This window comes from Palaemon carinicauda, chromosome 4 (genome assembly GCF_036898095.1).
Source record: "Palaemon carinicauda isolate YSFRI2023 chromosome 4, ASM3689809v2, whole genome shotgun sequence".
NCBI classification, from domain to species: domain Eukaryota; kingdom Metazoa; phylum Arthropoda; class Malacostraca; order Decapoda; family Palaemonidae; genus Palaemon; species Palaemon carinicauda.
In genome coordinates, this window is record NC_090728.1 from 68,530,040 (window position 1) to 68,556,486 (window position 26,447).

At 47.0% G+C, this 26,447-nt stretch overlaps 1 protein-coding gene and 1 pseudogene across 1 annotated transcript in view; one reads left to right on the forward strand and one right to left on the reverse strand.

Moving 5' to 3' along the window:
• ND-ACP (NADH dehydrogenase (ubiquinone) acyl carrier protein) overlaps positions 1–11,853 on the forward strand; it is a 64,361-nt gene extending 52,508 nt beyond the window's left edge. The window contains exons 2-3 of the mRNA XM_068371429.1: positions 11,342–11,452; positions 11,611–11,853. Of these exons, the coding sequence (XP_068227530.1) occupies positions 11,342–11,452; positions 11,611–11,838 (339 nt within the window). The 3' untranslated portion in view covers positions 11,839–11,853. The remainder of the gene's footprint in view (positions 1–11,341; positions 11,453–11,610) is intronic.
• A 10,586-nt stretch (positions 11,854–22,439) lies between these two features.
• On the reverse strand, positions 22,440–26,089 carry LOC137639488 (piggyBac transposable element-derived protein 4-like; annotated as a pseudogene).
• Between the last annotated feature and the right edge of the window lie 358 nt (positions 26,090–26,447).

Genomic DNA, 26,447 nt, shown 5'->3' on the forward strand with positions numbered 1-26,447 from the left:
CTTCTGCAATATCTTCGTTGTGCTTGATATGGCGAATTTTCGTCTTGTGTAATGAGCGATATTTCTTGATGACGACTGACGGTACGAGAAAGTTAGAAAAGGGGGGAAAATAGAACTCGGCTCCTTGTGTCTAGATACTTTATGTTTCGCGATTGAGCCTGGGGCTTGAGCCGTCAAACCGAATGCAGGGCTGAGATGACCGGCCCGATAGAAAACCCGTCTAGGGACTTTCTCGTACAGTCCTTGAGATAATGTGCGGTGAAGGTCGACTAGTTGGACCAAGTTCCCGCTCGAAGAACCTGCGCTACTGACATGTTCTTTTCGAACGTTAGAGAGGTGCTAATGCCCCGAACATCGTGAGCTCTGGGTTTCCCCGGTGTAGGAAGACCTTGTTTTAAGTAGGCTTGCGTGATCACTTTCCTGAGCCAGAACGAAACCGTATTTTTGGATATGTTTTTCTTTATTTTTCCCCATGAGACGAAGAGATTCTTGATAGACGGGCGGAGGTTTGCCGTTCTCTTAAGGTATTGCCTAATAATCCTGACTGGGCATAATTTTAGGTCCTCCGGGTTTCCTTTATTCGGGATTGCCGGAATCGAAAAGCGCTCAAACCTCGGATCCCACACCGAGGGGTTCCGAGTCTTGGCGACGAAGGATGTGACAAACTTAAAGGTTATTTCCTTCCATCCCCTAGTTTGTTCCACCTCGAATGACAGTCCGTGTAGCTCGCCCACCCTCTTAGCCGAGGCTAATGCTAGCAAGAAGACCGCCTTGAGCGTGAGATTCTTGTCATCAATGTCCTTTAAGGGCTCGAATGGTGGTTTCCGTAACATATCTAGGACTCGCGCTAAGTCCCAACTCGGGATTCTAGGGGCGGAAGGGGGGCATGATTGTTCGAACGCTCTGATAAGCATGGAGATATGCCTGGAGGAGCCGAGATCTATGCTCTTGAGAAGAAAGACTTGACCCAGAGCCGCCCGAACTCCCTTGATCGCTGGAACTGACATGTCTAACTTGTCCCTGAGATAAACCATGAAGTCGGCTATCACGGGCACTGACGCTTCCAAGGGCTCTATCTTCTTGTCCCTGCACCACTTCACGAATACCGCCCACTTAGACTGGTAGACGGCTGTGGATGATTTCCTCAGGTATAGCGACATCCTCCTGGCTGTCTTGCCGGAGTACCCTTGCTTCTTCAGGAGCCGCTGGATAATCTCCAGGCATGAAGACGAAGGGCTTGCGGGTTTCTGTGAAACCGCTGAAAGTGTGGCTGTTTTAATAGGTCTGACCTGTCGGGTAGAGGCCAAGGAGGTAGGACGGTGAGGTTCCTTAGGTCCGCGAACCATTCTCTCTCCGGCCACCAAGACGCTACCAAAGTCATCCTTAGGTTGGTTGCTGCCCTTACTCTGTTGAGGACCTGCCTTATCAGGGAGAAGGGGGGGAAGGCGTACACGTCCAGTCCGTCCCACTTGTGCTGAAAGGCGTCTTCCATTGCCGCCTTCGGATCTGGGACGGGAGAACAAAATACGGGGAGTTGCGCGTTCAACCTTATTGCAAATAGATCCATTACTGGAGATCCCCACATCTGTATAATGTAGCTTGCCACTTGTGGGTGTAGGGACCATTCTGTTGCTACCACTTGCCCCACTCTGCTGAGGCCGTCTGCTAGGACGTTGTTCTTCCCTGGAATGAACCTTGCCGTCAGGATGACGTCCTTCTGTTCCGCCATTTTAGGATTTGAAGGGCTAGTTCGCACAACTCTTTTGATCTCAGTCCCCCCTCCTTCTTCACGTAAGCCACCACCGTTGCATTGTCTGACATTAGGGCCACCGAATGCCCTCTCATGTCCTCCTCGAAGTGGTTGCAGGCTTCTTGGACCGCTCTCATTTCCAGGATATTTATGTGTAGGGATTTCTCCCCCTCTGACCACGCCCCCTTTGCTGTCTTTTCCCGGAGATGGGCTCCCCACCCGTCCTTCGATGTGTCCGTGAAGAGAAGGACCTCCGGAGGTTGGGAGGACAGTGGCATCCCCCTTAGGGTGTTCGACCGATCCTGCCACCATTCCAAGGCCTTCCTGGACTCCTGAAGGAGAGGAACCACAATGTCCGGGGAACTTTTCTGGTTCCAATGTTCTTTTAAGTTCTGTCTCCCGTGAGGTACCAGCTTCTCTAGGGACACCAGGTGCCCTACCAACCTTTGCCAATCCTTCGCTCTTCTGGGGCGACCCAGAAGGAAGGGCCGGAGCACTCGATCCAGGTTGTCCAGCCTTTCCGTGTTTGGGAATGCCTTGACCTGTAACGAATCCAGGACCATTCCCAGGTACGTCCTCCTGTTGGATGGGGTTAGCTGTGATTTCTCCAAGTTGACCACGATGCCCAGGGTCTTGCACAATTGAAGAAGATCTTCGCCCTGTTGTTTCAAGTCATCCTTTGAGGATGAAAGGAGTAACCAGTCGTCCAGGTATCTGATGAGTCGAATGCCCCGTTCGTGGGCCCATATGGAGACCGTCGTAAAGACCCACGTGAATACCTGGGGGCTGTTGAAAGACCGAAGCATAGGGCCTTGAATTGTAACACCTGGGCACCCCACTTGACCCGGAGAAACTTCCTGCTCGACGGATGAATGGGCACCTAAAGTAGGCGTCCTTGAGGTCTATAGAAATCATAAAGTCGCCCTCTCTCAAGGATGCCATGACCGTTCTTGGAGTGTCCATTTTGAAGGTCACTTTCCTGAGAAACCTGTTGAGGGCGGACAGGTCTATTACAGGTCTCCACCCTCCTGTCGCTTTTTCCACTAGGAACAGGCGGCTGTAGAACCCCGGACCCGGGAATGTCACTGTTTCTAAAGCTCCCTTCTGCAGTAACGTCTTGACTTCTTCGTCCAACGCTGCCCTCTTCGCCAGGGCCTTGGGCACCAACCAGTCTGCCTGCGTTGCTGGAACTAGGGGGGGTGTCTCTTCCATGAAGGGGATCCTGTAGCCCTCCTTTAGTACTGTTTCTGTCCACGGATCTGCTCCGTGGAGCTTCCATGCTTGCCAAGTGAGTCTGAGGCATCCCCCTACCTGAGGCTTGGGCAGGGGAGGGGGGCCTCCCATCTTATCTCCTACGGAGTAGAAAGAAGACCTATACGTTGGGGGGTTAGAAGATGAACCTCTTCGGGGGGGAACCACAGAGGAAGACCACTGTCCTGACGAGGGTTCCCTCCTTCCTTGAGTTGGTGCGGTACGCGCGGCCATGGGTGCTTCTGTCACTGGCCTCCTGAAGATGGGGCGGCGTGCCGTCTGTGGCTTCAGGGTAGGTAGCTCCCTCTTTTTGGCCAACTTCTCCACGACCTCTTCCGCCTTCTTCGTCGGAATAAGCTGCTCCCCCCAGACGGAGCAGGTCTTCAAGGCTTTCGCTTCCCTGTCAGGAATCTTAATGGGAAGGTTCTTGACTAAGGCGTCTCTTCTCCGGAGAATCCAGTTTGCGGAGAGAGCCAAAGACTGAAAGGTCAGGAATTTAAGGGCGCGGCTACCTGACCCCAGCAACTCATTCAGAGCCTCCCGTTTTGCAGGTTCCATGGAGTCTGTAGGAATCTGGGTGCCTACTAGGGTGGTGGCCCACCAATCCAGCCAGGAGGCCACATTAACTAAGTCCTTGGACATCTCCTCCATCATTGCCGACTCGGAAGGGGAGAAGAAGGTAGATGCTGCCGATGCCCTCCCGTCGGAGATGCCCTGGCACAGGATGTCTATGGTTTCCTCGGTCTTGCACGCACCGGTCGGCCTATTTTCTAAAGAGTAGTATTTCGTTTGCGACTTCAAACCCTGTAGGAGCTTTGCTGAGCTGTGACCCCTGCAGGAGTCGCTATTGTGGGATATGACCTTATCAATGTGAGTCTTTCCAATCCCCACGTTACTGGCCTCGGGAAGAGAGAGAGAGAACTTTTTCTGGGCGGGGACAGCTATGAACTTGTTCAGGCCTGAAGTCCAGGGTTCTTCCTCTTGAGTGGCGGGTTCTATAAGGTTGTTATAACCCCTAATTAAGGCAAGGACTCTCCTGTACGCGGAGTCCTCCGTCACCGACGACTCGCCCTCCCCTCCTTCCGACCGACGGGGCGAATCGTGATCTCGGTCTCTGCCGTGATGGCGGGGTCCACGGTTCCCTTTACCTTCAACGTCCGCCGTCTCTCTCCTCTTCGTGGCCTTTTACGGTGAAACGGTGTCCTCCGTGAGATAGTTCGACGGAGGTGTCCTTCCCCTTCTTGGGTCTCGATGGGGAGACCTGTCGAGGCTGCCCGGCCTAGACGACGGCCCCCTGCGCTGGGCGGGATAAACGTCTCCAGGACGGGTCTTAGGCCTGCAAGATGTAGCCCTTCGCTCATCTGGTGATTCCCTGGCGCGGCACGTGGAGGTCCTTCTAGGGGAACTGTCTCCTGCCTGCTCATGTGTCGAACCAATAGGCTTGGAAAAGTCTTTAAAGTTGTTCCCTGGAACGAACACCCACGTCCCTTTCGGAGAGACTGGTCTCCTGCTTTTGGGTGTAGGGGAACGGGGACTCATCCTGTCCCGAGATCCTGTGGGAGACCGCGAAGGGGAGTTCCTCCGCATAGACCGACCTCGTTTCCACGTCCCTACCGGGGGGGGTTGTTCTCCTGCTTTTGGGAGGAGGGGAACTGGGACTCACCCTGTCCCGAGATCTTGTGGGAGACCGCAAAGGGGAGTTCCTCCGCACCGACCGATCTCGTTTCCTCCTCTGTCGTCTCCTCCGTTCACTGCTTGACGAATCTGAAGTCACCTCCTGACGAGAAAGACTGACCCCCGTATCGGGACCTACCACGTGACTGCGTTTTCTTGGGGCTACGCCGTACCCCTGACGGAGAAGGAATGGGGAGACTCTCCTGTAGCGATTTTATATATATATATATATATATATGTATATGTATATGTATATATATATATATATATGTATATATATATATGTATATATATATATGTACTGTATATATATATATATATATGTATATATATATATATATATATGTATATATGTATATATATATATATATATAACTGCCAGGTAAATATTCATAAAACTTTATCATAAAAACTTCATTTTAGAAGGATTGACTCAACATATAATGTGCTCAGTATAATCATATACTGTAGTTAAGTTTTTAAGTGAAATAAAAATAAGAATTAATTTTTTATCTTTACAGTAAAAACATTCATTTAGGATTTAGTAGATGTACATATTTTGCCAAGATGGCGGTAGACGGTATGCGGACATAATCTCATTGACGAAGTTGTAAACATTGCTGAAACTCACAAATTGTTTCCCTTCTTAAGGAGAGAATACCTTGGTGAAGTCATTGAAGAAATGTGCGGGCAGTTATCAGTGGCCAAAAGACATAAAAGTAGGATATTGCTTGTTGTGGTGGCCTCCCCTGTTACCAATCATTTCTTCTTACGGGATGTAGGTACGGGTGTGCAGCTTTTGGTAGACATTCCCTTCCACCAAAGTCACTTTCCAGGACACGGCATAGTCATTCTAAGCCTGCTGACGTCCACCTGGTAGCTGCCAACAGATCTTTAGTCCCTACGTCACTTTGTGGGAACATTTACTTCATACCATCAGACTTACAAAACCCCAGCAAAGCAACACATACCGAAAGATTTACGTGCCGCAACACACGGCTTCTTGACGACACTTGCAAGCCACTGCTGACAGTCCCTTATACGGGCTTTTTCCGCGTAATCCCTTGCACACCGTAGGCTTTGTTAATTAACATACCTGGAAAAGAACGGCAACAGTACTGGGATAGTCTAGATGGCAATAAAATTAGAGAAATAACAAATGTCATATCTCCTTGAAGGTATAACATGATGCCCCGAAAGTGGGAGACATCATAGTTGTCTCTGCATTGGTCACACTTGGTTGATACACGAGTTTCTGCTAAATGGCCAACATCAACCATACTGCGACGACTGTTTGGTACCCTTGACAGCGAGACATTTGTTGAATGAATGCCCCACTTATAGTACTCAAAGAAGTACACATCTGTTTGAGGCTCAAGGTGAGGATGGCAAGTTCATTCTTGCCAAGATTCTCGGACATAATGTGTTTTACAATGATAATGGTATTTTTAAATCAATTTCAGATGCAGGTCTTTTGAAAGCTATCTAACTGTTTAAGGATGTTTTTGCTCTTATTGTTTTAAACTGAATTAATATTTATATCAAATAACATCGCCGTCAATGACATTCGATGTCAGGATGCTAGGTAACTCATAATCAATCAATCAATCAATCAATAAAGGGACAGTTTAATAGAGGCATTCAAAAATCTTTAAGGCGTAACAAATGTAGATTACAAGAATCTATTCATGCATAGCACGAATCAGTTCGGAGGTAATGTATACAAACTGGAATTGAAAAGATACAACACTAATCAATGTGGCAATTTCTTCACATAACAAATAGCACATATTGGGATAAGTCTTACAGCGGATGTAGTAGACAATAACTTGATAAATCGGTTCAAGAATAAGTTAGACAAGATCATAAGAACTCTAGGAATGCTTAAACTAGATCTCTGCCAAAGAGCAAATGGAGTCCGGTGATGGACTTAAAAGTCTGAAATTGTCCAAAATCCTTGTAACTCCTTGTAACTCAAATCATAGCTTAAAATATCCAATTTCATTTCTGAAGCATTATTGCATTCTAGAAAATTACAATTATTTGAATAGTTGATTGTGCTTTAATTAAACATTTAAGTAGTTTTGTTTTAAATTTCCAGTGTATTTTAACAATTGAAGTATTTTGGGTGCTGTGATCTTACCAGCTGATACACATACTAAGTATTGCTTATACTGTACAGTAGCCTGTACTATTTAGTCTTGTAGGGGGCTATATCACTTCTATAGTGAACATGAAAATGTTCAAAGATGTGAGGTTTCTTAACAGATATATGTTCATATGAGTATTTGGATAATTTTCAGCTTTGTTGGCACAGCGCCAACTTTGGAATATTTTTTTCATGAGCTAATTAGCTTAGTGTTGATTATAGCTAATACATCTAATTAAAATGTAATTATTTACTAAGTATCCTAGAATCATGTGCAATACCACTTTTCGATATAAGTTTGACCCGCCGAATTCATTTCTGATATATTTTTTGTGATTAAAGGTCAAGGTCACCATTCAAATGTAAAGGTCAAGGTCATTTATTGCTGTATTTGCATTGTGAAAATATGACCAAGTGAGGTCTATATATTAATGTGAATGTCAGCAAAATTATGTATTTATGATAAAAAAGACATACTTAGCACTCTTTCAAACAATTTACTTTATATTTCTAGATATGTATCCATTTGATAATTGCTCTTAGCACTTTTCTAATTTGATCTGGAGATTTTGAAAAAAAAGATGCATTTAAAGAAAATTTAACATTTTGAATGAGAATCCTAAAATCATGTGTGATACCACTCTTCTATAGAACTTTGATGCAAAGAACTTTTCTCATATAATTTTTGTGATAAGATTGTTAACGTAATGATCTAATGCTTTAAACTAAATCTCTCATTTGAAATTATTTGATCTACAAACTTGATGACTAGGGGAACAGTTACTAGAGGCCTTCAAGATTAAGTGAATAATAAATGTAGATTACAACAATCTATTCACACTTGGCACAAATCAGTCCAGATGTAATGGATACAAACTGGAATTAAAGATATAAAACCACACAATGTGGCAATTTCTTCACATTCAAAATAGCAAACACTTGTGTATATTCTCTCTCTCTCTCTCTCTCTCTCTCTCTCTTCTCTCTCTCTCTCGGTTGATCTACAAACTTGATGACTAAGGGGAACAGTTACTAGAGGCATTCAAGATTCTTTAGGGAATAATAAATGTGGATTACAACAATCTATTCACACTTAGCACAAATCAGTCCCAGAGGTAATGGATACAAACTGGAATTGAAAAGATACAAAACCACTCAATGTGGCAATTTCTTTACATTCAGAATAGCAAATACTTGTGTATATATATTCTCTCTCTCTCTCTCTCTCTCTCTCTCTCTCTCTCTCATCGCTCTCTCTCTCGCTCTCTCTCTCTCGCTCTCTCTCTCTCTCTCTCTCTCTCTCTCTCTCTCTCTCGTTGATCTACAAACTTGATGACTAAGGGAACAGTTACTAGAGGCATTCAAGATTCTTTAGGGAATAATAAATGTGGATTACAACAATCTATTCACACTTAGCACAAATCAGTCCAGAGGTAATGGATACAAACTGGAATTGAAAAGATACAAAACCACTCAATGTGGCAATTTCTTTACATTCAGAATAGCAAATACTTGTGTATATATATTCTCTCTCTCTCTCTCTCTCTCTCTCTCTCTCTCTCTCTCTCTCTTTTTTCCCATCTGATGACAAGGTGCAGAGGCTGAGGAATGGAGAAGAGCTTCTAGCTCAGCGATGGTTGTGTCTGTAGGTCTCCCATCATCCCTGGCCTGTCCAGTGTCCAATGGCCGCCTGATGATCCGATCTCTGCAATGGCGGCTGAAGTCCAGCTGGAATCAGACTAGTGATTCCTTAAACATTCTAGTTCCCAGAGGACTAGAAGAGCAGACGGACCTCAGGTGGTGGGTGGCTGACAAGAACCTCCACAGGGGCGTCGACCTTCTCGTTCATTCCCCCAGGATTGATGCTTTGTTCAAATGCATCAAAAGAAGGATGGGGGTCACATATGCTGACCCACATGGCCTTAGGTCCAAGTCCAAAGGGTACCAGCACATAAATCTCTTGGAGATGAGGGCAGTTTTCTCAGCCCTTCAACAGTTCCAGCATTTTGAGGCAGGTTACGCTGTGGTGTTGATGAGCGACAACACCACAGAAGTGGCTTACATATACAAACAAGGTGTTACCTTTTTGCAGCCCCTATGCCAACTAGCAATGTAGAGATACTGAGATGGGCAGAAGATAATTTGTGTCCCTATCAGCCCGCTTCATCAAGGACAAGGGGAATGTGCCTGGGACAATCTGAGCAGAGCTACCCTTTACTGCTCCCCAGTCCTAGATCCCCAGTCTCTCTTGCAAGATGCATTCCAACAATGGTGGGACAACATCAACATCTAGTCCTTTCCCCAGTTCTGTCTGATGAGAAGAGTATTCAACAAGACCAGAGCTTCCGACAAACTATTGACTCATAGCTCCGATATGTCATCACTCAGGGTGGTTCCCAGACCTTCTGCACCTCCTGGCGGAGCTTCCGAGAGAACTCCCTCCATGAGACCATCTACTCAAACAGCCACATGTGAACATCATCCACAAAGCCATAGCTTTGCTACGACTTTATGCCTGAAACCTATTCAGCACCACCTTACTGAGAAAGGGATTTTTGTAACAAGTTGCAAGAAGGATGGTTGGACACCTTCGACAATCCTCACCTTCGGTCTATTTCGCTAAGTGGACTGTCTTCTGTGGTTGGTGTCGGGGAAGGGGTATATCTCTCCTCGATGCCACAATTCCAACAATAGCAGAGTTCCTTGTGCACCTTCAGTAGGAAATGCTTCTCATTTTAAGCAGCAAAATGCTACTGCTCATCCTTGAGCCCTACCTTTAAACTGAAAGGAGTCAATATTTCTTCCTCAGAACTTTCTCATACAAACCTACGAGCTTACCTGCCCCTAGTCAAAAGTTAGGCAACCTCTTTGGAACGTGGTTCGCGTCCTTCAGTCATTGACGGGTGCTCTATACGAAGCATTATGCTAGGCAACAGATCACCACCTAACTTTGAAGATGGTGATCCTACTGGCCTTGGCTTTGGTCAAAAGAGTTTGTGAACTGCATGGTCTTTCTCATGACATTGCCCATTCAAGGGGATGGGGAGAGGTAATTTTCAACTTTATCTCTGGGTTTATTACTAAGACTTAAAATCAGGGAGGAGCAGATCCTAGATTCAGGCCCTTCCAGATTGGGAATCTTTGTACTGTAATCCATGATCTAGATCAACTGTTACTATGCCCAATAAGTAGTTTGAGGTGTTATCCCTAAAGAAGAGCAGCAGCAGCTGGCCCATGAGTGCCAGCATGTGGAAGGTCAAGAGAGAACATCATCTCTGCTTGGATTCACAGGTTCATTGACCTGGCCCTGAATTGTGACCCTCCTCCAACACGATTACCCAGAGCTCAAAACGTTGGGCATTGTAACGTCCCTGTTGTTCATCAGAAACTACTCTGTGGCACAGGTATTGCAAGCGGTCTTGTGGTAGGGTGAGACGACCTTCACCGCCCACTAGCGGCAAGGCATGACCCACAGGAACATGGAGACATTCTCATTGGTCCTGTGGTGGCTGCACAACAACTGGTTTAAACACCTCAAATTCCTCGATGGACAAGTAGCAGAGGGTTGAGGTCGAAGGTTAGCCGGGGATTAGTCCGGGCTGAATGCGTAAAAATAACTGGCTCTTTCTTTCCTTCATCTTGCCCTCTTGTGCTCTTGCCTAGACAGTCACATTGCTAGTATCACAAGGCATGCAGCTTGTGTAGGCCGTGGACTGTGCATAGCACAGTTTTAGCGAGATGTAGAGTTTCTTCTAGTTGCGTGCTGAGCATGTATGGGGAAACCCATGGTCAATGCCAAGAAGCCAGTTGGCACGGACTCCCCCCCTCCTAATGGGTAAGTCAACACCTATAAATAGCAGTTGTTTGAATTAGTGACAGAATAAGTGACAAATTTGGAAGCAATTTTTATGTTTCCTAACTATACAAACCTGTAGCTATTTATACAAATTAGCCTGCCAGCACCTATCCACTTAGAAGTCCTACCTCCCAACAAAAGTTGTTACTCAGCCCAGGTGTGTGAGTGAGCGGGGTAGCTAAGTGCTCTGACACCCCCCCCCCCCCGCTAACTTGTGGATGGATGGTTAACCCTTGCCAGATGGCTTATGGCTTGTGTTAAAGCTTCGCCGAAAGTAATATCCAATATAAATAGCTTCAGGTTTGTATCATTAGGAGAAATACAAATTACTTCAAAATTTGTCATTTTTATTTTTTTTATTACTATACCATATTCTATACTGACTGCATCTGTTTCAGTAGCATTTTATGTACCGAGGGGTATTTTGTAAAACCTTTTTAGGTGTGGATTTTAGTTTTGAAGAGAACTTAAATATGACTCAAAGTAGGACATAAACTGTAAAGCAAAGCTGTTTTTGTGTGAAAGTATGATGTTCTCCAAGTATAATTATCATTATCCCTCCTGGATTTCATTTGGAAGTTAAACTAGACTAGTTACATCAAGATTCTTAATCCAAGCAGGAATTACTGTTTATTCTGTTTAATTTTTCTGTTTCTTTCAGCCATACATGTTTCTTCGCAAGTTTAGTGCAAAGCAACCTTTGACACTTGACCTTATTGAGCAGAGAGTGTTATTAGTATTGAGATTATATGACAAAGTCAACCCAGATAAGGTACGTTGCATTGCACCATTGAAAGTACTGTACTATAGTCTGAAAAATTGGTATGATAATTGACATATTTTGTAGTATTTGGAATTTTAGATTACTAGTAATTGTGAATATGAGACTTAGAACTGTTGGCTTAAGCATGTGTTATCTTATGCCAACAGCTGAAAGTGGAGTCACATTTCATGCAAGATCTGGGTTTGGACTCTTTAGATCATGTGGAGGTAGTTATGGCCATGGAAGATGAGTTTGGTGAGTCATGTTTTTACTTTTTATTTTACCATGAATGCTTATCATTGTCAAATAGGTTACAGGGGGACCTCGACTTAGATGTTGATCCGTTCTTAAGACGCGGTGTAACCTGTGTTTCAGTGCAAGTCGGAACATCATAAATAGATTATTCTATACATACTGTACTGTAAAGTTTTGTACTACTGTATAGTAAAATGTAATAAATGACATAAAAAATAGTATTAGAAAAAGAGAAAACTAATTCCTTACCACATGAGTTAAAGTAAATATTCCTAAAAAAAGAGAACAATTCCTTACCTTATTCTTATGGTTGTGTTGCACACTGGAAGGGATGTTGCAAGGGACGGAGAGACAGGTTTATTGTGGAGAGGAAGTTGCAGAAGATGCTGGAGAAACTGGGGCAGGCGAGTCAGGATTCTCTGAAAGTGAGACAAAAGATGGTGGAGAAGCTGGGGCAGGTGAGTCTGGAGGTGAGGCAGAACCTACAGAAGGTGGTGGAGAAGCTGAAGTTGTAGAGGCACCTGAGGTAGACGGTAGAGGCTCTGTAGCAATAGAGGCAGCCGAGGGAGACGGTAGAGGCAGCTGAGGTATAGGGTAGAGGGTCTGTTGCTGGCAAATCTGGGGTAGGAGAGGCAGCTGATGTAGAGGGTGCAGGTTTCTCTACTTTCTTAAAAAACTGCTCCAGGTTAGACTGGACAGACAGGATCCTCTTCTCATCCGAATCTCCTTGTAACACTACAGTAAATCCATGATGCCTCTGGAAACCCTAGTGAACCTTTCCATGTTAGGATCCAGAGCCTCAAAAGTTGCCAACGCTTTCTGTATCTAAGCAAAACCTTTTGACAAGGCCTGTCTTGTAAAAGACAGCCTATGGGATGGGGGTTTCTTCTTCTCCCTCTATGATCTGCTTCTCCAGTTGTGTCAAGTTCCCAGCAGATAACTCCTCTCCATAAGATTCCAGCAGCTCTGTAACATCATTAACCTCCATATCCAGATCGATTTCCTTACTCAGGGCAACAATGTTCTTAATAACATGGTCAACTGTATCCTCAAACCCATGGAAATCATTCACAAATTGAGGTCATAGTTTTCCCCAAACACCATTCATGTTTGTAACATTGCTGATTAGCAATGTTCTTCACTGCATCAAGGATGTTGTAGGACTTCCAAAAGTCCTTCAGAGTCAAGTCCTTTGTTTCAGTTGTCTGTAATGCCATAGCAATTACCTTTCGGAGGTAGTAGGCCTTGAACGAAGCAATGACTCCTTGGTCCATAGGCTGCAAAAGGGCCGTGGTATTAGGTGGAAGGTAAACCACCTCGACATTAGGGTGAAAGTTCCAGGTGGGCAAGGTGTGCAGGGGCATTGTCCAGCACTAGCAACACCTTAAAGGGATACCCTTTTTGGTGCAATACTGCTCCACACTAGGCACAAAATAGTTGATAAACCAGTTCTCAAACGCTGCAAGTGTCACCCTTGCCTTTAATTTGCTTTCCAAATGACTGGGAATTGACAATATGAAATGCCCTTGAGTGCCCTTGGATTTTCAGCCTGATACACCAGCAATGGCTTCAATTTGAAGTCGCCAGCAGCATTTCCCCTAAGAAGTAAAGTTAGTCTCTCCTTGCTGGCTTTATGACCGGGTGCTGACTTCTCCTCCTTTGCGATATGCATATGCTTCCAAAATAAACGTCTCATCCACGTTGAACGCTTGATAAGCATAATTACCCCCCTCCCTAATTATCTCGGCCAATGCTTTAGGAAATTCACTTGCTGCTTTCTCATCCCCACTAGCAGTTTCACCTTGCACTTTAAGGTTATGGTAATTGGCCTGAGCCTTAAATCGCATAAACCAATCTCTACTAGCTGAAAACTCATGACTCTCACTTTCTTCCCCCCTTTCTTTTTTCAATGCTTCAAACAATCTTTTCGCCTTCTCCTGGATCACCGTAAGGCTCACCGGAATACGCCATTGATTTTGATCTTCCAACCAAAGCACCATTAATCATTCCATTTCAATAATTAAACCACTACGCTGCTTGGTTAACATTGTTGATTTCATAGGAGCAGATCCTTTCACATGTTCAACGATGCGCTCTTTATCCTTAACCCTTTCGCTGCGGATATTCTAATAGAGATGTTGCACAGCTCTGTGCACATTTTCACTAAAAAATTCAAAATGCTCAAAATTTATTGAAACTAAGTTTTTTGTTTTCTATAACCTTTCTGTTTTTAGAATTTAACAATATTTTCACCTAAGTTTATCTCTTTATGCCTAAAATTCTTCGATAAAAGGGAAGAAATGAAGAAAAATCACAAATTCCTTTTCAAAGATGATTTTATCAATTCTGCCAATAATCCTTCACCCAATTTATCAGTGACTCATACATTTATTTTTGACATTGGTAACGCTTTTTGTACACTTAATGGGTATTATATGTCTCAAAACATGGAATGGTACAATTTGATCACAAAAATAGGTTATTTGCTTTTTTTTTTTTACATTCGCCTTTACCTTTCATTAATCAATTTTTTGGCAAGATAAAGCATACAATACATTGGGGTTTGTGGTTTTTGTCAACATATTGAGCTGGAAAATGCCTTTCAGTTAATCTAGATTCCATTGCATTTGAAAGTCTACCCTTTCTTTGAATTTTGCTCCGCTTATACCCTTTTAAGATAGTTTTAATAAATTTTTACCAGAATTTTTTCTGATCCAACTTAGCAGTGGGATTCTGAATGTTGTAGCATATGTTTGAGTCTACTAATGTTTCCTCAATGATAAAATGCCAATTGTTCCGTAACCGAAATACAAACCATGCTATTTACATTGGGTTTACCTTTTAGCGTAGCTGAAATGACGAGCCAATAGTTTTTAACGAGGGTTAATTACCCCCGCGCTGGTTAGCGGGGGTAGGGGAAGGGGTAGCTTGCTACCCCTCCCCCCCACACCGGTGATTTGCTTCACTTCACTTTTGGCTCCGGCGATGAACAGACGTGTCTGTCCATCGTCCTCGTTGACAGCCTTTAATCTTTTTCTGCTTTTTCTTTCAGTTTGTGTGTGTGTGTGTTGGAAGTTGACCACCTTTATTATTACTATGCGTACATGCCCTGGAATTGCCGGCCACCCTTGTGGTACTTTTATGTCGGCCGTGGACACTGATCCTCACACCCTTTGCCCGCAGTGTCAAGGCCGACGGTGTGATCAGGAAAATAAGTGTAGTGAGTGCAGGGAGTGGTCTGCCTCCCATTGGGAGAGGTTTGGCCGCCGGCGTAAGAAGAAGTCCAAGAGAGACCGTTCTCCTTCCGGGGTTGCCTTGAAGGAGGAAGGTTCTCGGGACCCTTCTTTCGCCGCCCAAACCTCCTCCGAAGCTCCCCCTCGTTTGGCTCCTAAGGAGGGTCGGCCGAGTGGGAGCACAGGCCCTAGTTCTGTTTCCCGACCTTGGGATGGGGGAGAGGGCGTCGCCTCCCAAAGCGGGGCGGTTCCTCCTCCTCCTCCCCCGGGGGAGGTTATTGATGAATCTTTGTCTAACGATGATCTTTTTCAGATTTGGGCTTCCCTGGGGCTTAAGGGCTTGCCCTCCAGGGTTGCCCTGATTGACCTTGTCCAGTTGGGGGCCGCCGTTAAGCAGTCGCCGGTGATAGCAGAGGTAGATCCTCTGTCTATCGTCGACGTCGTGGTGGCAGAGGCTTCCGACGGGGCGGGTCAATCCTCTGCAGGTGCAGTTGTGGATGTTGGTGCTGACGGCTCTCCTCCCCCTTCCGTACATCCTTCGAAGGGGGAAGGGAGTCCTACGGGCTCTACTGCTGTCCAGCTTTCCTCTAAGGGGAGTGCTTTGACTGAGACTCCCCTTCGGAGGACTGATGGTCCTGACGATCTTCCTCGTGGCCGCCTTCGCCGTAAGGCTCACCGTCCGTTGCGTCACAAGGGCCTCCCGTCTCCTTATAAGGGTGCTAAGAGGCGCCTTTTTGGATCTTCTCCTTCTTCCTCCGAAGGGGACTCTCCTCGCCGTAAACAGCCTACAGCTCCAGCTTCCTTAGACCTCTCTGGGGATCGGTCTCCTACGCCTTCCAGACCTTCAACTTCTGGGGCAGATGTTCAGCAAACTGACCTCGTCACCCGACGGGCAACGGTCCCTTCGGGGCAAAGGGATTCTTCCCTTACGCGTGCAGTGTTAGCGCACAGGCGCTCTCCTGCTCGTCAGCGCTCTCCTGTTCGTCAGTGATCTCCTGTTCGCCAGCGCGCTCCTGATGATCGCCCCTCTTCTCGCCAGCGCGCTCCTGAGGACATCCTTCAACCTGTTGTTCCTGAGGAGCGCCCAGCGCGCCGGCGTTCCCCTGCTCGCCCTTCTGCAGTGTTAGTGCACAGGCGCTCTCCTCCTCGTCAGCGCTCTTCTGACCGTCAGCACTCTCTGCTCGTCAGCGCTCTTCTGAGGATCATCGCCCCTCTGCTCGCTAGCGCTCCCCTGTGGTCTCCAAATATCCTGCAGTTCCTGTTGTGCGCCCTGCGCGCCATCAGTCTCCTGAGCGCCCTCGCGACCCTCAGCTTGTTCCTGCACAACATCGCTCGCGTTCTCCAGCGCGTGTTTCTAAAACACACATTCGCCCACGCGCTTCTTGTTCCTGTTCCTTTTCGTGAACGTTCGCCTTTGCGCCCTGCGCCGACTGTTCCCTCACAGGATTCCACGCGTCGCCCTCTTGCTCGCCAGCGATCACAGACGATTCAACAATCGCCTGCTCGTCTGCGTTCTCCTACGCGTCAGCGATCACCTGAACATCGGCGATCTCCAGACCGCCTGCGTGACCTATCGCCTGCGCGCAAGCGTTCTCCAACGCGCCGTCGCCCAGAAGATCTGGAAGGACATGGGTAGCCCTCTGGTAGCTCGCCCTCGCTCGGTCGTTCGCCTGCGCGATGTACGTGCTATCGCTCGCCAACGCGACACCATGCGCCAACGCGCCATCGCTCGCCTGCGCGCCAGCGTTCACCAGCGCACCACCGATCGCCTGCTCGCAATCGCTCTCCCACGCGCTACAGGGTCTCCTGACCAACGTCGCCAGCGATCTTCGGAGCGGTCTCGCTCGCCCACGCGGCAACGCGTTCCCTCGCCGACGCGCCAATGCATTCGTTCACCGGCTCGCCCACGCGCTCATTCGCCTGTACGCCCGCGCGACTGCTCGTCTGCGCGCCCGCGCGACTGCTCGTCTGCGCGCCCGCGCGACCACCGTTCGCTCCGAATTTCGCAGCCAGTGACAGCAGCAGGAACGCGTGTCACCAGACCGCGCTCAGGATCGCCTCCACCAAAGCGCAGGACCCTTGTGCAGGACAGGGAAGACACTTCAGAGAGGTCAGTGCATCTTTCTTCCCCTTTTCCTTTTCAGGCAGGTTCAGTGGTGTCCACTCCGAAGGATTGCCCGATCCCCTTCCCTCCAGCAGGGATTTCGAACTCTGTGTCCGTGGAGCGACAGACTTGGTTTGGTCCTCTGATGCGGGCGTTAGTGAGGGTTATGAAGCCAGCACTCGCCGATCAGGGGAACAAGCCAACGACTGCCTCACCTTCGCTGAAGAGAAAGAGAGGAGTGGACTTCGTGGTAACTTCCCCCAGGGAGAAGTTGGTTCCTAGGAGGACTGTCGGGAAGGCCCCATCCCCTTCGCAGGCATTTTCTCCTTCTCCCGTGGACGAGGCTTTTCCGTCTTCGGGTGAGTCCAGTGAGGTGATAGTCTCCCCCTCGGCACCAAGGGGGGAGCCTTCTCTTCATGGAGGAGAATCGTCTCACACGGAAGGGGCTCTCCGAACCTCTTTGTTGGGATCTTGAATCCTTCCCAGGAGGTAACCCAAGGACTCCAAGACCATCCCGAAATCGTCTTCAAGGATTCGCCAGGAACCCGCTGCTCCCCGGGAGAACGTCCACGCTTCGCCCCAGGAAGAGATTCCGGGGACGGGAGACTTAGCTGCCAGCCAGCAAGGAGGAGACCATCAGGAATCTGAACATGCCTTCTGGCAGGTCCTGAGCCTGATGAGGCAACTCAGTGGGTTCATGGATCCCGTGATCGCACCCCGAGAAGGCAAGGACACGGTCCTGGACGAAGTGTTCGATGTTCAGAAGGCCCCTAAGACCAGTGCGGCTCTGCCCTGGTCTCAGGGATTGAAGAGTGCCAGAGCCAGGGCCAATGCCCAACTCGCGATTCTTGCCTCCTCCAGTCTTTCCTCTGCCAGGAACAAACTCATCCCACCTCCTCGTCTCCAGCAGAGGAGGTATTTTGAGATCTTGGGCGAGTCTAGTCTCGCTCTTCCTCTCCATCACTCCGTAGAAGAGCTGGCTAAGGGAGTTCCCCTCGAGAAGCTCTCCGCCCGGCAGGTGGTGTTCTCGGCGTCAGAGATCCTGAGCCTTGAGAAGGTCGCGAAGTGCGCCATGCTGGCCACTTCGTGGCTGGATATATGGCTGGGATCTCTAGGCATCCTATTGCGCTCCGAGGACTTGTCTAAGGAGGCCAATAGGAAGGCCCTGGAGACCACCTTACTCTCGGGCACCCGCTCCATCGATTTCCTGGCGCACCAGGTCACCACCCTGTGGGCCAACTTGGTGTTGAAGCGGCGCGATGCGGTGACCGAGAGGTTCCACCCGAAGGTCCCCGCCGTGGATGTCAGTAGGCTCAGACATGCTTCCCTCCTTGGGGAGAATCTGTTGGAGCCACAGGATATGGAGCGAACGGCTGAGAGGTGGAGGAAATCTAGCACGGACTCCCTCCTCCATAGGGCCCTTACAGCTCGGCCCTATAAACCTCCAGCTCCACAGCAGCAGCAGCCACGTAAGGCACCGAAGCAGGCACCGGCAGCTAAGAAAGTGGTGTCTAAGCCCCAGCCCTTTCCAGCCAAGGTCAAGAGGGGCGGTAAGTCCTCTAGGGGAGGCAAGACTCCTAGAGGGAGCGGCCGCGGCCGCAAACCCTAGGAGTGGCAGTCCCCCCGCGTGTCCACCTGTGGGGGGATGCCTTCAACGTTGCGTGCACAGGTGGCAGCAACACGGGGCCGATGCTTGGACGGTTTCAGTGATCGGCCAAGGCTATCGCGTCCCGTTCATAACATCTCAACCTCCCCTGACAGCGAAATCAGTGTCGTTGAGCTCCTATGCCACGGTATCGGCAAAGGGGCTAGCCCTTCGGGCGGAAGTCGAGGCCATGCTCAAGAAGGGTGCTCTCCAGGAGGTCATCGACGGCTCCCCAGGCTTCTTCAGTCGACTCTTTCTTGTAAAGAAGGCGTCTGGAGGCTGGAGACCTGTCATCAACCTCTCGGCTCTGAACGGGTTTGTCAAGCAAACTCGGTTCAGCATGGAGACAGCGGACACGGTCAGACTTGCGGTGAGACCTCTAGACTTCGTGTGCACACTGGATCTAAAGGACGCGTACTTCCAGATCCCAATCCATCCGTCTTCCAGGAAGTACTTGAGATTCTGCCTAGACAACAAGATCTACCAGTTCAAGGTGCTGTTTCGGTCTCTCCACAGCTCCTCAGGTGTTCACCAGAGTGTTCACCCTGATTTCATCTTGAGCGCACAGGAACGGCATTCGTCTCCTTCGTTATCTGGACGACTGGCTGATCCTAGCAGACTCGGAGTCGACCCTTCTTCGGCACCGAGACAGGCTTCTAGGTCTTTGCCAGGATCTGGGGATCGTGGTAAACCTCGAGAAGTCCTCTCTGCAGCTGTCCCAACGACTTGTTTATCTAGGCATGCTGATAGACACCAATCTCCACAAAGCCTTTCCATCAGACGACAGGATAGCAAGGCTGAGGAGGGTGGCGGAACCCTTCCTCAGGCGAGAAGAGCTTCCCGCCCAATCGTGGTTGCGTCTCTTAGGTCACCTGTCCTCCCTGGCTCGTCTGGTTCCCAACGGCCGCCTCAGGATGAGATCCCTACCGTGACGGCTCAAGTCCCAGTGGAATCAAGGATCCTATTCCCCGGACGTTCAGGTCCTGATAGGATCTTTGGAACGGACGGACCTGCGGTGGTGGCTGGTCGACGAGCACCTGCGAAAGGGAGTGAGTCTTCTCGTCCTCCCCCGGAATTGACACTGTTTTCGAATGCGTCAAAAGAAGGGTGGGAGGCGCACGTTCTGAACCAGAGGACCTCAGGCCTTTGGTCAGAATCAGAAAAGTGCCTGCACATCAACCTGCTAGAGTTGAAGGCCGTCTTTCTGGCTTTTCAACAGTTCCAACGGACCCTGGCGGGTCAATCCGTGGTGGTGATGAGCGACAACACCACGGTAGTGGCTTATATCAACGAGCAGGGAGGCACTTTTTCACAGCAGCTAGCCCATCTTGCAGTAGAGATTCTGAGGTGGACCGAAGTCCACTTGATAACACTATCAGCTCGCTTCATTCCTGGCAAGAGGAATGTGCTCGCCGACAGTCTGAGCAGAGCCTCGCAGATAGTGAGTACCGAGCGGTCTTTGGATCCTCAGATAGCCAACAAAGTCCTGACTTTGTGGGGTTCCCCGACGGTGGACCTGTTTGCGACAGCGCTGAATTTCAAGCTGCGCCTATACTGCTCTCCAGTCCCGGACCCCAAGGCTCTCTGGCAAGATGCTTTCCAGCAACGGTGGGACAACATCGACGTGTACGCCTTCCCACCGTTCTGTCTGATGAGAAGGGTGCTCAACAGGACCAGACTATCGGTCAACTGTTCGATGACTCTGGTAGTTCCGCTATGGCATCACGCGGAATGGTTCCCGGACCTTCTGCAGCTCCTGACGGAGCTCCCGAGGGAACTTCCTCCACGACACGAGCTTCTCAGACAACCCCACTCCGTCCCTCACAAGGCTGTGGCCTCGCTTCGGCTTCACGCCTGGAGACTGTCCAGCGTCTCCTCACAGAGAGAGGCTTTTCGCAACAGGTTGCGGAGAGAATGTCTCGGCACCTGCGAAAGTCCTCTGAGGGAGTCTACCAAGCGAAGTGGAGAGTCTTGTGGTTGGTGTCGTGGGAGGGGTATCTCTCCACTCGATGCCACTATTCCAGCAATAGCGGACTTCCTCGTATATCTGCGGGAGGAAATGCGCCTTTCTGTCTCGGCAGTGAAAGGCTATCGCTCAGCCTTAAGCTTGGCTTTCAGGCTGAAAGGCGTGGACATTTCTTCCTCGTTAGAACTCTCTCTACTCATACGTAGCTATGAGCTTACCTGCCCCCAGTCGGAAGTGAGACCTCCTCCTTGGAACGTGGTTCGGGTCCTCAGGGCTCTTCAGAGACCTCCCTTCAAACCATTACGCCAGGCCTGTGATCGCCACCTGTCTTGGAAGACTGCTTTCCTGCTCGCTTTGGCTGCAGCCAAGCTAGTTAGCGAACTTCATGGTCTCTCGTACGACATCGCCCATTCAAGGGGATGGGGGGAGGTAACGTTCAGGTTCGTCCCTGAGTTTGTGGCCAAGACTCAGAATCCTGGAGTGCCGGATCCTCGGTTCGACTCTTTCAGGATCGCGAGCCTATGCTCTGTAACAAGCGACCCAGACCAGCTGCTACTATGTCCAGTGAGGTGTCTGAGGTACTACTTGAAGAGAACGTCTGCAGTCCGTCCTCAAGTGCAAGCATTGTTTGTGAGCACAGGTAGGACGAAGAGGAGGGTCACCAGGAACACCATCTCAGCTTGGATTTGAAGGGTTATCCACCACGCCTTGAATCCAGACCCCCCTCCGTCACGTCGCCCTAGGGCACACGATGTCGGGTGTTGCTACGTCCCTGGCCTTCAAGAGAAACTTCTCTGTGACGCAGGTGCTTCAAGCTGGGGTCTGGAAGCGTCAGACGACCTTCACAGCCCAATACCTGCAGGACGTGACCCACAGGAGCCTCGATACGTTTTCTATCGGCCCTGTGGTGGCTGCACAACAGCTGGTCTAACCTCAGGCTCCTTTATGGATAAGTAGCAGTAGGTTGAGGGCGTTGTTACCCGGTTTTAGTCTGCGTGAATGAAAGAGTATATCTGACCCTTACTTCTTTCTTCATTCTCCCCTCTCTTGGGGAAGCAGCATCCTGGTCCTCGCATAGCTGACCTCGACCTCTGCAGGTAACCCATGCTTCCTTGTGCTCCTAGTATTAAGCTTAATACTGTTGCGTCCCCCATACCCTGACGAGGTGGTATTGGGAACGTCCTATCCTAGATTCCTATCTAAAGGTCTCAAGGTCAACTTCATAGGACGAGTCACACTTTCCTCCATACACAACTTATGTAGGCCACTCGTTCCTAGCGAAGCAAGGAACTTGTGAGGTGCAGGGGCTCCTTCTCTCAAGTGCTACTCGATGAGGGATGGAGTCCCCGGGCAAAGCCGAAGTCAGTAAGGCTGGGGACTTTCCACCCTTCCTAAGGGGTAAGTCACCCAATGTAAATAGCGTGGTTTGTATTTCAGTTACGGAACAAATGACAAATTCTGAGATAATTTGTATTTTTCCTAACCATACAAACCTTAGCTATTTACACACATTTGCCCGCCAGCCCTGGCCCCCAAGTCAAGTCCTACCTCTAAGTGAAGTGAAGCAAATCACCTGTGTGGGGGGGGGGTAGCAAGCTACCCCTTCCCCTACCCCCGCTAACTAGCGCGGGGGTAATTAACCCTCGTTAAAAACTATTGGCTCGTCATTTCAGCTACGCTAAAAGGTAAACCCAATGTAAATAGCTAAGGTTTGTATGGTTAGGAAAAATACAAATTATCTCCGAATTTGTCATATTGGTTGGTACCATTTCTGACTCTTTTGTAAGCATATGTTAAGCATAGTTGATCAAACTTATCAACTCCCCTCATATACTTACTGTATTTCACATGAACACATCGCTTGTCTATTTCTGTCTCACTTTTTAATGAAGTTTCACTTTATATGTACCTACTGTTCCAAGGCTTGACAGTAAATTAACACTGCTCGTGTCTTGCCAAGAACAAGGTAGCATTTTACCATCATTCATTACCCATGTTACTGGAAAAGTTCCCTTTTTTTTACTATTATTTGTTTCATATCAGTTGGCAGACCCTGTCTATTCACCCTAACTGTTCCACAAGCTAAAGTTTTTCTCTGAAGTAGTTTTATCAAAAAGAATACACTTGTAAAAGTTGTCCATGTAAATAATATGACCTTTGTTTTCATAACCCTCAAACAAAGACAGAACAACATGAGTACCCAACCCATCTGATGGTGGACAAGCAGCTTCTTTCCCAGTATACATGGTAAACTTAAGTAGGTAACCAGTATGAGCATCTGTCATAGACCATACTTTTATTCCCCATTTAGTTGAAGGCTTTGATGGTAAATATTGTTTGAAAAATAACCTACCTTTAAATATCATTATGCTTTCGTGAAGGTAAAAGTGGATGAGAAAAAGAGGGCTTTTGAAGAATGACTGCAGAGTAATAGTGTAGAGAAGTATGAAAAATATCGAGAGAAAAATGTGGAAGTAAAGCCCAATGTAAGTGAGGCAAAGAGGGCAGCTGACCTGAGGTGGGGTCAGGGATTGGGTCGTTCATATGAAGAGAATAAGAAGTTTTGGAAAGTAGTGAAGAGAGTAAGGAAGGCTGGTTCAAGAAGTGAAGAGCCAGTGAAAGATGGAAATGGAAGGTTGTTAAAAGGAGAGGAGGCATGGAAAAGGTGGGCGGAATATTTTGAAAGTTTGCTGAATGTTGAGGATAATAGGGAGGCAGATATACTTGCTGTTGCAGGTGTTGAGGTGCCGGTGATTTGAGATGAGAATGAGAGAGAGAGATTACAAGAGAGGAAGTGAGGAGAGCACTTGATGAAATGAGAGTAGGAAAAGCATCTGGTATGGATGGTGTGAGAGCTGAGATGGTGAAGGAAGGGGGTGTGACTGTACTTGAATGGTTGGTAAGATTGTTTAATGTGTGTTTTGTGTTGTCAATGGTACCAGTAGATTGGGCTTGTGCATGTATTGTACCACTATATAAGGGTAAGGGAGATGTGCATGAGTGTTGTAATTCAAGAGGTATTAGTTTGTTGAGTGTAGTTGGAAAAGTGTATGGTAGAGTAATGATTAATAGGATTAAGGATAAAACAGAGAATGCAATCTTAGAAATACAGGGTGGTTTTAGAAGAGGTAGGGGTTGTATGAATTAGGTTTTTACAGTTAGGCAGATATGCGAGAAATATTTAGCAATAGGTAAGGAGGTGTATGTTGCGTTTATGGATCTGAAGAAAGCGTATGATAATTGATAGGGAAGCAATGTGGAATGTGATGAGGTTATATGGAGTTGGTGGAAGGTTGTTGGAAGCAATGAAAAGTTTCTACAAAGGTAGTAAAGCATGTGTTAGGATAGGAAATGAAGTGAACGATTGTTTTCCGGTGAGTGGGGCTGAGACAGGGATGTGTGATGTCGCCGTGGTTGTTCAACTTGTATGTTGATGGAGTGGTGAGAGGGGTGAATGCTCGAGTGCTTGGAGGAGGATTGAAACTGGTAGACGAGAATGACCATGAATGTTAGGTAAATCAGTTGTTGTTTGCGGATGATACTGTACTGGTTGCAGACGCGGTAGAGAAGCTTGGCCGATTAGTGACAGAATTTGGAAAGGTGTGTGAGAGAAGGAAGTTGAGAGTTAATGTGGGTAAGAGTAAGGTTATGAGATGTACGAGAAGGGAAGGTGGTGCGAGGTTGAATCATGTTGAATGGAGAGTTACTTGAGGAGATGGATCAGTTCAAGTACTTGGGGTCTGTTGCAGCAAATGGTGGAGTAGAAGCAGATGTACATCAGAGAGTGAATGAAGGATGTAAAATGTTGGGGGCAGTTGGGAGTAGTAAAAAATAGAGGGTTGGGCATGAATGTAAAGAGAGATCTGCATGAGAAAATGATTATACCTACTGTGATGTATGGATCGGAGTTGTGGGGAATGAAAATGACAAAGAGACAGAAATTGAATGTGTTTGAGATGAAGTGTCTAAGGAGTATGGCTGGTGTATCTCGAGTAGATAGGGTTAGGAACGAAGTAGTGAGGGTGAGAACGGGTGTAAGAAATGAGTTAGCAGGTAGAGTGGATATGAATGTGTTGAGGTGGTTGGCCATGTTGAGAGAATGGAAAATGGCTGTCTGCTAAAGAAGGTGATGAATGCAAGAGTTGATGGGAGAAGTACAATAGGAAGGGCAAGGTTTGGGTGGATGGATGGAGTGAAGAAAGCTCTGGGTGATAGGACAATAGATGTGAGAGAGGCAAGAGAGCGTGCTAGAAATAGGAATGAATGGCGAGCGATTGTAACGCAGTTCCGATAGTCCCTGTTGCTTCCTCCGATGCCTTGGATGACCGCGGAGGTAGCAGCAGTAGGGGATTCAGCGTTATGAAGCATCATCTGTGTTGGATAACGGGGGAGGGTGGGCTGTGGCACCCTAGCAGTACCAGCCGAACTCGGTTGAGTCCCTTGTCAGGCTGGGAGGAACGTAGAGAGGAGAGGTCCCCTTTTTTGTTTTATTTGTTTCATGTCGGCTACCCCCAAAAGTTGGCGGAAGTGCTTTGGTATATGTATGTATGTATGCTTTCGTCAATACTGATTTCTCTATTGCTAACATAGTATTTCCCATATAAATCCATGTACCATATCTAAAATTGGCCTAATCTTAGAGTATCATTTCCATCTTTTTTTTATCATTATCCCTAAAAGGAATAGCGGATCTAATCAACTGGTATTTGTCCCGAGATGATAATTCTCCTAATTTTGGAGCATCAAATAAAAACTTATTTTCAGTGAAGTAACTTTCAATTGTAGGCTATTTCAATAGCAACAACAGCTTTTATGTCATCACTAGTTACATCTGACCATTGTTGGTATCTGGATCTTTTGGACAAAGGTTGTTTTGTTGCTATCATTGATTTAAACTACTTATTAGTTTCTTTTCCAACATGTTTGTAAACCTTTTTTCTGGAAAAAACACTCATATGGATTCAAGATTTCAAAGTTAATTATTTTATGATGAGCTGTGTAATCAAAAACATTATCTAATTGGGTGGGATTATTGCTATTATAGTTCATTCTAATCCACCCTAAGGAATTTGCCACATCAACTGTGGGTGATGAGCATGTTGCTGGGGTGTCTTCATTTATATCCTCATCAGTCTTGTCATCATTTGGTTCATCAATATCTGACCCAAATCTTGAATCAGATCCAAATAAAATGTCATCAATTTCTTTCAAAGATACTTGGTGAGAAGTAGAGGCCATATCACACATATAAAAGAAAAGAAAAAAAATTCTTCAACCCAGAGTTAAAGGGAAAAATTAAAAGGGCAAAGTCAACTGACTGATAAAAGCAGAGCAATATCGAATATTTTGCTAATAGTATAATAATACCATAATTTACAACTATATATGAAATTTATCCTACTGTGAAACAAGCATTTATTAACAAATTATATCTTTATTAACAACTTGTGTCACTAAATTATGCTGTAAAAAAGTGAAGGGACCGATAGGCAACTAACAGACTGAACGTCAGCTGACGAATGTGAACAAAGCTTCGGATTTAGGACACGAAACTTCTTTTCTCGTGAATGTGTTTTCATTTGAGTAAATTTCTATATTGATGTCAGAAAACACCATTATCTGTCACATTTTAACATCCAATACTATGAAATACGATTTTATTTGTGTAGTTGTTATGGCAACTGTTCAGCTCTAATGTAAACAAACTTTCACTTTGGGTAAACGAACTTTAGAAAGCATGATATTACGATAACTATGAATAATATTGATTTATATTGAAAAAAAAACATGCATATACAGTT